Here is a 12,119-nt window from a genome sequence, read left to right on the forward strand (position 1 = left end):
AGAAAGACAGAGAGAGAGAGACAGGGGCACAGAGAGACAAACAGAGATAGACAGAGATAGAGGGAGATAGAGGGAGAGAGGCAGACAGAGACACTGCGTGCAGTTCTGGTCACCACATTACAGGAAGGATGTGATCGCACTGGAGAGGGTACAGAGGAGATTTACCAGGATGTTGCTGGGACTGGAGAATTTTAGCGATGAGGAAAGATTGGATAGGCTGGGTTTGTTTTCTTTGGAATAGAGGCTGAGGGGAGACCTGATTGAGGTGTATAAGATTATGAGGGGCCTGGATAGAGTGGATAGGAAGGACCTATTTCCCTTAGCAATGGGGTCAACAACCAGGGGGCAGAGATTGAAAGTAATTGGGGGGAGGTTTAGAGGGGATTTGAGGAGAACATTTTTCACCCAGAGGGTGGTGGGGGTCTGGAACTCACTGCCTGAAAGGGTGGTAGAGGCAGAAACCTTCACCACATTTAAACAGTACCTGGATGTGCACCTGAAGTGCCGTAACCTGCAGGGCTACGGACCAAGAGCTGGAAAGTGGGATTAGGCTGGGTAGCTCTTGGTCGGCCGGCACGGACACGATGGGCCGAAATGGCCTCCTCCCGTGCTGTAAATTTGGGTGGCTCTAAGATGAGCAACCAGCAGCGGTGCACGTTGCCGCCCAGGGATGGACTAAGCATGGCTAGCTCGAGTTAGGTTGCCCCACTCTACCTCGCTGGCAGTCACATGCTGAACACACTCGGCTCCCCCAGCGCAAAGCAGTCCCGTAATCAACACAGCGTCCCCTTCACAGGCACCCAGTGCTCGGATTTAAGTCTGGGCTTACCACTCATCAGAACTCAGAAGGCCACTTGCCAGGCAACAAGGGGCGAGACTGGAAAGTGGTGCACAGAAATAATTGTACGTGTGGATCAAAACGTGTACATTAACTTCTCATTGTGACATGTCTAACACAAGGGGGTTGGAGTACAAAAGTAGGGAAGTCCTGCTACAACTGTACAGGGCCTTGGTGAGACCACAGCTGGAGTACTGTGCAAAGTTTTGGTCTCTTTATCTGAGGGAGGATATACCTGCCTTGGAGGTGGTACAACGGAGATTCACCAGACTGATTCCTGGGAATAAGAGGGCTGTCTCATGAGGAGAGATTAAGTAGACAAGGCCGATATTCTCGAGAGTTTAGAAGAATGAGGGGATCTCATTGAAATGTACATAATTCTTACAGGGCTTGACAGGGTAGATGTAGGGAGGATGTTTCCCCCGGGCTGGGGAGTCTAGAACCAGGGGTCACAGTCTCAGGATAAGGGATCGGTCATTTAGGACTGAGATGAGGAGAAACTTCTTCACTCAAGAGGGTGGTGAATCTTTGGAATTCTCTGCCCCAGAGGGCTGTGGAGGCTCAGTCGTTGTATATTCAAGGCTGAGATCGATAGATTTTTGGATATAACGCAATCGAGGGATATGGGGACAGTGCAGGAAAGTGGAGTTGAGGTCGAAGATCAGCCATGATCTCATTGAATGGCAGAGCAGGCTCGAGGGGCTGAATGGCCGACTCCTGCTCCTAATTCTTATGTAAAACTTATACATTCATGTATCATTGTGACATGTCTATCACACCCATGTGCAACAATTAAACGTCCTTTTCCCATGACGTGCAGCCCCTGTTGTTTCAGCAGAGGTAGAGGCAGGCTGCTCACATCCCTGCTCCAACTACTGCGTTGCCCGTGGCAGACGACCTCTGGGTTTTGGAGCCCCTGATGGCCCGGCCAAAGGCCGCTCCACTTGTGCAAGTGCAGACTCGGGCATTGGGACACAAGGCAGCGTGTCGGGCACTGACTGAAGGGGGTGGGCAATGGTTGGAATGGCTTTGAGCAGAGCCCCTACTTCTATGTCCCCTTTCGTCACCATCCCTCTCATGGCCCACCCCTCACTGCGCTGCTAGCAATGAGCTGGAGAGCACTTTGCTGCACATTAGTGGGGCCCCGGACAGCCAAGGCGAGGGTTTCATCTCTCCGGGTTCAGAGCGTGCAGGCCAGCAATCAGTCGTTTGTGCAGATGGCCGCTCTTTCCATGGACCCACACACCATTGCTAAGGCCTGCCACATCATGCCACTCATGATGGCCGTGTGCTTGATAATGATGAAGAAGAAAGCTGCAGACTGCAGGAAGATATCAATGAACTGGTCAGAAACATAGAAAATAGGTGCAGGAGTGAGCCATTTGGCCCTTCAAGCCTGCACCACCATTCAATGAGTTCATGGCTGAACATGCAACTTCAGTACCCCATTCCTGCTTTCTCACCATAACCCTTGATCCCTCTAGTAGTGAGGACTACATCTAACTCCTTTTTGAATATATTGAGTGAATTGGCCTCAACAACTTTCTGTGGTAGAGAATTCCACAGGTTCACCACTCTCTGGGTGAAGAAGTTTCTCCTCATCTCGGTCCTAAATGGCTTACCCCTTATCCTCAGACTGTGACCCCTGGTTCTGGACTTCCCCAACATTGGGAACATTCTTCCTGCATCTAACCTGTCTAAACCCGTCAGAATTTTAAACGTTTCTATGGGATCCCCTCTCATTCTTCTGAACTCCAGTGAATACAAGCCCAGTTGATCCATTCTTTCTTGATATGTCAGTCCTGCCATCCCAGGAATCAGTCTGGTGAACCTTCGCTGCACTCCCTCAATAGCAAGAATGTCCTTCCTCAAGTTAGGAGACCAAAATTGTACACAATACTCCAGGTGTGGCCTCACCAAGGCCCTGTACAACTGTAGTAACACCTCCCTGCCCCTGTACTCAAATCTCCTCGCTATAAAGGCCAACATGCATTTTGCTTTCTTAACCGCCTGCTGTACCTGCATGCCAACCTTCAATGACTGATGTACCATGACACCCAGGTCTCATTGCACCTCCCCTTTTCCTAATCTGTCACCATTCAGATAATAGTCTGTCTCTCTGTTTTTACCACCAAAGTGGATAACCTCACATTTATCCACATTATACTTCATCTGCCATGCATTTGCCCACTCACCTAACCTATCTAAGTCACTCTGCAGCCTTATAGCATCTTCCTTGCAGCTCACACTGCCACCCAACTTAGTGTCATCCGCAAATTTGGAGATACTGCATTTAATCCCCTCGTCTAAATCATTAATGTACAGTGTAAACAGCTGGGGCCCCAGCACAGAACCTTGCGGTACCCCACTAGTCACTGCCTGCCATTCTGAAAAGTACCCATTTACTCCTACTCTTTGCTTTCTGTCTGACAACCAGTTCTCAATCCACGTCAGCATACTACCCCCAATCCCATGTGCTTTAACTTTGCACATTAATCTCTTGTGTGGGACCTTGTCGAAAGCCTTCTGAAAGTCCAAATACACCACATCAACTGATTCTCCCTTGTCCACTCTACTGGAAACATCCTCAAAAAATTCCAGAAGATTTGTCAAGCATGATTTCCCTTTCACAAATCCATGCTGACTTGGACCCATCACCTCTTTCCAAATGCGCTGCTATGACATCCTTAATAATTGATTCCATCATTTTACCCACTACTGATGTCAGGCTGACCGGTCTATAATTCCGTTTTCTCTCTCCCTCCTTTTTTAAAAAGTGGGGTTACATTGGCTACCCTCCACTCCATAGGAACTGATCCCGAGTCCATGGAATGTTGGAAAATGACTGTCAATGCATCCGCTATTTCCAAGGCCACCTCCTTAAGTACTCTTGGATGCAGTCCATCAGGCCCTGGGGATTTATCGGCCTTCAATACCATCAATTTCCCCAACACAATTTCCCAACTAATCAGGATTTCCCTCAGTTCCTCCTTCTTACTAGACCCTCTGACCCCTTTTATATCGGAAGGTTGTTTGTGTCCTCCTTAGTGAATACCGAACCAAAGTACTTGTTCAATTGGTCTGCCATTTCTTTGTTCCCCGTTATGACTTCCCCTGATTCTGACTGCAGGGGACCTACGTTTGTCTTTACTAATCTTTTTCTCTTCACATATCTAGAGAAGCTTTTGCAGTCCGTCTTAATGTTCCCTGCAAGCTTCCTCTCGTACTCTATTTTCCCTGCCTTAGCAAACCCTTTGTCCTCCTCTGCTGAGTTCTAAATTTCTCCCAGTCCCCGGGTTCACTGCTATTTTTGGCCAATTTGTATGCCACTTCCTTGGCTTTAATACTATCCCTGATTTCCCTTGATAGCCACGGTTGAGCCACCTTCCCTTTTTTATTTTTATGCCAGACAGGGATGTACAATTGTTGTAGTTCATCCATGCGGTCTCTAAATGTCTGCCATTCCCCATCTACTGTCAACCCCTTAAGTATCATTCGCCAATCTATCCTAGCCAATTCACGCCTCATACCTTCAAAGTTATCCTTCTTTAAGTTCTGGACCATGGTCTCTGAATTAACTGTTTCATTCTCCATCCTAATGTAGAATTCCACCATATTATGGTCACTCTTCCCCAAGGGGCCTCGCACAACGAGATTGCTAATTAATCCTCTCTCATTACACAACACCCAGTCTAAGATGGCCTTCCCCCTAGTTGGTTCCTCGACATATTGGTCTAGAAAACCATCCCTTATGCACTCCAGGAAATCCTCCTCCACCATATTGCTTCCAGTTTGGTTAGCCCAATCTATGTGCATATTAAAGTCACCCATGATAACTGCTGCACCTTTATTGCATGCACCCCTAATTTCCTGTTTGATGCCCTCCCCAACATCACTACTACTGTTTGGAGGTCTGTACACAACTCCCACTAACGTTTTTTGCCCTTTGGTGTTCTGCAGCTCTACCCATATAGATTCCACATCATCCAAGCTAATGTCCTTCCTAACTATTGCATTAATCTCTTTAACCAGCAATGCTACCCTACCTCCTTTTCCTTTTATTCTATCCTTCCTGAATGTTGAATACCCCTGGATGTTGAGTTCCCAGCCCTGATCATCCTGGAGCCACGTCTCCGTAATCCCAATCACATCATATCTGTTAACATCTATTTGCACAGTTAATTCATCCACCTTATTACGGATACAATATTACAATATACATAGATGACCTGGAAGAGGGGACAGAGTGTGGTGTAACAAAATTTGCAGATGACACTAAGATTAGTGGGAAAGCGGGTTGCGTAGAGGACACAGAGAGGCTGCAAAGAGATTTAGATAGGTTAAGCGAATGGGCTAAGGTTTGGCAGATGGAATACAATGTCGGAAAGTGTGAGGTCACCCACCTTGGGAAAAAAAAACAGTAAAAGGGAATATTATTTGAATGGGGAGAAATGACAACATGCTGAGGGGCAGAGGGACCTGGGGGTCCTTGTGCATGAATCCCAAAAAGTTAGTTTGCAGGTGCAGCAGGTAATCAGGAAGGCGAATGGAATGTTGGCCTTCATTGCGAGAGGGATGGAGTACAAAAGCAGGGAGGTCCTGCTGCAACTGTATAGGGTATTGGTAAGGCCGCACCTGGAGTACTACGTGCAGTTTTGGTCACCTTACTTAAGGAAGGATATACTGGCTTTGGAGGGGGTACAGAGACGATTCACTAGGCTGATTCCGGAGATGAGGGGGTTACCTTATGATGATAGATTGAGTAGACTGGGTCTTTACTCGTTGGAGTTCAGAAGGATGAGGGGTGATCTTATAGAAACATTTAAAATCATGAAAGGGATAGACAAGATAGAGGCAGAGTGGTTGTTTCCACTGGTCGGGGAGACTAGAACTAGGGGGCACAGCCTCAAAATACGGGGGAGCCAATTTAAAACCGAGTTGAGAAGGAATTTCTTCTCCCAGAGGGTTGTGAATCTGTGGAATTCTCTGCCCAAGGAAGCAGTTGAGGCTAGCTCAGTGAATGTATTCAAATCACAGATAGATAGATTTTTAACCAATGAGGGAATTAAAGGTTACGGGGAGTGGGCGGGTAAGTGGAGCTGAGTCCACGGCCAGATCAGCCATGATCTTGTTGAATGGCGGAGCAGGCTCGAGGGGCTAGATGGCCTACTCCTGTTCCATGTTCTGATGTTCTTATACTCCTTCCGTCAGGTGGGCAGAACAGTGGCAAATGGAATTCAATCCGGAGAAGTGTGAGGTAATGCATTTGTGGAGGGCTAACAAGGCGAGGGAACACACATTAAATGGTAGGACACTGAGAAGTGTAGAGGAACAAAGGGACCTTGGAGTGCAGGTCCACAGATCCCTGAAGGTAGCAGGCCAGCTAGATAAGGTGGTTCAGAAGGCATATGGAATACTTGCCTTTATTAGCCGAGACATAGAAGACAAGAGCAGGGGGATTATGCTTGAAATGTATAAAACACTAGTTAGGCCACAGCTGGAGTACTGCGTGCAGTTCTGGTCACCACATTACAGGAAAGATGTGATTGCACTGGAGAGAGTACAGAGGACATTTACGAGGATGTTGCCTGGACTGGAGAATTTTAGCTATGAGGAAAGATTGGATAGGCTGGGTTTGTTTTCTTTGGAACAGAGGAGGCTGAGGGGAGACTTAATTGAGGTGTATAAAATTATGAGGGGCCTGGATAGAGTGGATAGGAAGGACCTATTTCCCTTAGTAGAGGGGTCAACAACGTGGGGGCAGAGATTTAAAGTAATTGCGGTTGAGGTTTAGAGGGGATTTGAGGGGAAATGTCTTCACCCAGAGGATGGTGGGGTCTGGAACTCACTGCCTGAAAGGGTGGTAGAGGCAGAAACCCTCACCACATTTAAACAGTACCTGGATGTAGACGAAGTGCCGTAACCTGCAGGGCTACGGACCGAGAGCTGGAAAGTGGGATTAGGCTGGGTAGCTCTTGGTCGGCCGGCACGGACACGATGGGCCGGAATGGCCTCCTTCCCGGCTGTAAATGTCGAGGATTGAGGCTGGCGATGGACTCCTCCATTCTCTCTGCAAACGCACACTTCTTGGCTGGAAATCCAGCCGGAGCCTCGCGCATGTTCTGCTGCTCCTCCAGGAGCATCCTCTTGGCCGACGGCCCCCCTCTCCCACCCCCCCCGAGATTCAGCAGCTACGTCCAGCTGAGCAGAGCCTGGAGCGTCCTGCGCCCGCCCTCCTCCCCCCTCCACGATAAGGTCTCTACACTGCTGCCCCCAGTCTCCACCATCGGCTCCTGCTCAGGTGATCTGTGAGACAGCAGGTGACAACACACCTATCCGTCTTGCTGCTCTCACCAGCGTGTGTGTGTGTGTGTGTGTGTATCTGCGCTGGTGCGTGGTGTGAACGAGGCCTGTGACGGTGTGCCCTCCGAGTTATGATCGTCATAGGTCGTTCCTCGGGGTCGAGGATGACTTGCTTCCACACTAAAAATGAATACTCAGGTGACCGATGAATTCATTTTAAACGGTGGAAGATTCCTGTGCGTGAATTCTTTTAACGTGGGGTGGCCGTTGCACACCAGCTTCCAGAGTTTGCGACCTCCTGCGAGGTATCTCCCTCCTCCAGATCCACCGCCCCTTGGACACTTGGTGGGCCTGTGAGAGATTAAAGATATGAATTAGAACGGTCATGGGAAGAATGCTTTAAGTTAACATTGTGCACCTAAATCATATTTCACCAGAGCATCTGTTTTTTTGTTATGTAGATTGAGGGATCAATATTGGCCAGGACACCAGGGAGAACTCTCCTGCTCTTCTTTGAAATAGTGATATGGGATCTTTTCTATCCACCTGAACGCGCCTCAGTTTAACGCCTCATCCGAAAGACGGTACCTCCCAACAGTGCAGCACTCACTCAGCACTGCACTGGAGTGTGGGCCTAGATTGATGAGCTCAAGTCCCTGGAGTGGGACTTGAACCCACAACCTCTGACTCTGAGGCGAGAGTGCTGCCCACTGAGCCACGGCTGACAGGTGGGTTTTAAGGAGCGTCTTAGAGGCGGAGAGGTTTAGGGAGGGAATTCCAGCGCTTAGGGCCCAAGCAGCTGAAGGCACGGCCACCGATGGTGGAATGATGGAAAACAGAGATGCTCAAGAGGGCAGAATTGGGAGAAAAGAGGATGCGAATTTTGATATGGGGGCATTGCCAGACCGGGAGGCAGTGTAGGTCAGTGAGCACAGGGGATGATGGGTGAGCGGGACTGGGTGCGAGTTAGGACATGGGGCACAGGGGGTGATGGGTGTGCGGGACTGGGTGTGAGTTAGGACATGGGGCACAGGGGGTGATGGGTGAGCGGGACTGGGTGTGAGTTAGGACATGGGGCACAGGGGGTAATGGGTGAGTGGGACTTGGTGTGAGTTAGGACACGGGGCACAGGGGGTGATGGGTGAGCGGGATTGGGTGTGAGTTAGGACACGGGGCACAGGGGGTGATGGGTGAGTGGGACTTGGTGTGAGTTAGGACACGGGGCACAGGGGGTGATGGGTGAGCGGGACTGGGTGTGAGTTAGGACACGTGGCACAGGGGGTGATGGGTGAGTGGGACTGGGTGTGAGTTAGGACACGTGGCACAGGGGGTGATGGGTGAGTGGGACTTGGTGTGTGTTAGGACACGGGGCACAGGGGGTGATGGGTGAGTGGGACTTGGTGTGAGTTAGGACACGTGGCACAGGGGGTGATGGGTGAGTGGGACTGGGTGTGAGTTAGGACACGTGGCACAGGGAATGATGGGTGAGTGGGACTGGGTGTGTGTTAGGACACGGGGCACAGGGGGTGATGGGTGAGTGGGACTTGGTGTGAGTTAGGACACTGGGCACAGGGGGTGATGGGTGAGTGGGACTTGGTGTGAGTTAGGACACGGGGCACAGGGGGTGATGGGTGAGTGGGACTGGGTGCGAGTTAGGACATGGAGCACAGGGGGTGATGGGTGAGTGGGACTGGGTGTGAGTTAGCATACAGGCAGCAGAGTTTTGGATGAGCTGAATGTAATGTAAGGACTAATTGTCGATGAGTAAACATTCTGCCTGTGCCTGTGTGTCTGACAGCTATTGGCAAGAAAAATGTTTTATTTTTCTGTCAACAGCACAGGTGATGATTAGGCAAGATAATTAGAGGTGCTTTGCTTCAAAATTCAACTTTCCTTTGGAAAATGAACACAATTCCAATGACGACACAGTCTCTCAGTGAGCTTAATGCACTTTCTGGCATTCATAGAGTAGAAATCAAACATTATAAAGACATGTGGCATCAGTAGTTTGTCACGCACACGCACACACATCAGGTCCCACATTTAAAGAAGAAGGTTCACAACAGATGGGGGTCTGCGTAAAGGCCAACTCCAGCCATTTTTTCCCATGTGTGAAATAATTTTATCATAAAGGCTGGGGTTGTTTTCTTTGGAACAGAGGAGACTGAGGGGAGACCTGATTGAGGTGTATAACATTATGAGGGGCCTGGATAGAGTGGATAGGAAGGACCTGTTTCCCGGGGCAGAGGGGTCAACAACCTGGGGGCAGAGATTGAAAGTAATTGGGGGGAGGTTTAGAGGGGATTTGAGGGGAAATGTCTTCACCCAGAGGGTGGTGGGGGTCTGGAACTCACTGCCTGAAAGGGTGGTAGAGGCAGAAACCCTCACCACATTTAAACAGTACCTGGATGTACACCTGAAGTGCTGTAACCTCCAGGGTTACGGACCCAGAGCTGGAAAGTGGGATTAGGCTGGGTAGCTCTTGGTCGGCCGGCACGGACACGATGGGCCGAAATGGCCTCCTTCCGTGCTGTAAATTTCTCTGATCTATGAAATACAAATAAAATTGAAAACGCGCATCATTTTCCCATTCGCAATTTGATTTATAAACACGCGGCCAGCAGGATAATGTTCACAGCAAAGTCTTCCCATCCAAATATCGACATCGAATCGTGGCCATTAAATTCTAACACCTGTGAAGTGCTAATGAACAGTTACTGTCCTTTCCTAAACCTTTGGGGACTATGGTCACATTTGTGAAGCAGGGCTGTGAACTATTCCAGTGAGTGGCAACACTAACACCATTTCCATTCTATCAAAATGGCTGCTGACTATGGGTGCCCGGAGAGAAGAGACCATTGGAACTGTCCTCGTTGGCAGCAGTCGTGTCCTTTTGATAAACATTTGATCTTGAAACTACCAGAGACGAAAGAAAACTTCCATCAGTCCAACTGACAAAGTCCTAACTCACACCCAGTCCCGCTCACCCATCACCCCGTGCTCACTGCCCTGTGTCCTAACTCGCACCCAGTCCCACTCACCCATCACCCCCTGTGCTCACTGCCCTGTGTCCTAACTCACACCATGTCCCACTCACCATTCACCCCCTGTGCCCCGTGTCCGAACTCACAACAAGTCCCACTCACCCATCACCCCCTGTGCTCACTGCCCCATGTCCTAACTCACACCAAGTCCCGCTCACCCATCACCCCCTGTGCTCACTGCCCCGTGTCCTAACTCACACCAAGTCCCGCTCACCCATCACCCCCTGTGCTCACTGCCCTGTGTCCTAACTCACACCAAGTCCCACTCACCCATCACGCCCTGTGCTCACTGCCCCATGTCCTAACTCGCACCCAGTCCCACTCACCCATCACCCCGTGCTCACTGCCCTGTGTCCTAACTCACACCAAGTCCCACTCACCCATCACCCCCTGTGCCCTAACTCACACCCAGTCCCGCTCACCCATCACCCCCTGTTCCCCGTGTCCGAACTCACACCAAGTCCCACTCACCCATCACCCCCTGTGCCCCGTGTCCGAACTCACACCAAGTCCCACTCACCCATCACCCCCTGTGCCCCGTGTCCTAACTCACACCCAGTCCCGCTCACCCATCACCCCCTGTGCTCACTGCCCTGTGTCCTAACTCACACCCAGTCCCGCTCACCCATCACCCCCTGTGCCCTATGTCCTAACTCACACCAAGTCCCGCTCACCCATCACCCCCTGTGCTCACTGCCGTGTCCCAACTCGCACCAGGTCCCGCTCACCCATCACCCTGTGCCCCATGTCCTAACTCACACCCAGTCCCACTCACCCATCACCCCCTGTGCCCCGTGTCCGAACTCACACCAAGTCCCACTCACCCATCACCCCCTGTGCCCCGTGTCCTAACTCACACCCAGTCCCACTCACCCATCACCCCCTGTGCTCGCTGACCTACATTGGCTCCCAGTTAAACAACGTCTCGATTTCAAAATTGTTAATCCTTGTTTACAAATCCCTCCATGGCCCTCGCCCCTCCCTATCTCTGTAATCTCCAGCCCCACAACCCCCGAGATGTCTGCACTCCTCTAACTCTGCCCTCCTGACCATCCCTGATTATAATCGCTCCACCATCGGTGGCCGTGCCTTCAGCTGCCTGGGCCCCAAGCTCTGGAACTCCCTCCCTAAACCCCTCACCCTCTCTACCTCTCTTTCCTTCTTTAAGACGTTCCTTAAAACCGACCTCATTGAACAAGCTTTTGGTCACCTGCTGTCATTTCATCTTGTGTGGCTCGGTGTCAAATTTATTGTTTTGTCTTATAGCACTCCTGTGAAGCGCCTCGGGAAGTTTCACTACATTAAAGGCGCTATATAAATATAAGTAGTTGTTGTTGAAAGGTATTGATGCAAGCTGGGAAATTAGACGCACTGCACATGCTCAGACTGCACAATGCAAAGTCAGTTCACAACAAGCCAGCTGTGGATGATATCAAGCCAGCCCTTTACAAAGAGACTCAAGCCTTCAAGCAAAGACTTTAATAAAGACATTAAATGACAGGAAAGACAATTTTTTGGATAAATATGATCACATTTCTTCACAAAATATGTAATGTTTTCATTTTGTTCAAATCTTATTTTTGGACATTGGAAATTTTAATTGCCGGTGAAAAAAATATTCTGAAAGAATTTTGATCAATTTGTGGGACCCCAGTGCCCAGAGTTTATAGAGACACAAGATTTGCATTTATATAGCGCCTTTCATGACCACCAGATGTCCCAAAGCGCTTTACAGCCAATTAAGTACTTTTTGAAGTCACTGTTGTAATGTGGGAAACACAGCAGCCAATTAGTGCACAGCAAGCTCCCACAATGTGATAATGAGCAGATAATCTGTTTCTGTTGATTGAGGGATAAATATTGTCCCCAGGACACCGGGGAGAACACCTGCTCTTCTTCAAAATAGTGGCCCCAGGATCTTTTACATCCACCCG

The 12,119-nt window shown here is 49.7% G+C and overlaps 1 protein-coding gene across 1 annotated transcript in view; it reads right to left on the bottom strand.

The window, feature by feature from the left end:
* The window catches only part of LOC139245757 (rho guanine nucleotide exchange factor 1-like), a 93,583-nt gene extending 86,602 nt beyond the window's left edge, over positions 1-6,981 (bottom strand). The window contains exon 1 of the mRNA XM_070871273.1: positions 6,833-6,981. Coding sequence (XP_070727374.1) covers positions 6,833-6,981 — 149 coding nt within the window. The remainder of the gene's footprint in view (positions 1-6,832) is intronic.
* Positions 6,982-12,119: the final 5,138 nt, after the last annotated feature.

This window comes from Pristiophorus japonicus, unplaced genomic scaffold (assembly GCF_044704955.1).
Source record: "Pristiophorus japonicus isolate sPriJap1 unplaced genomic scaffold, sPriJap1.hap1 HAP1_SCAFFOLD_234, whole genome shotgun sequence".
Taxonomy (NCBI): domain Eukaryota; kingdom Metazoa; phylum Chordata; class Chondrichthyes; family Pristiophoridae; genus Pristiophorus; species Pristiophorus japonicus.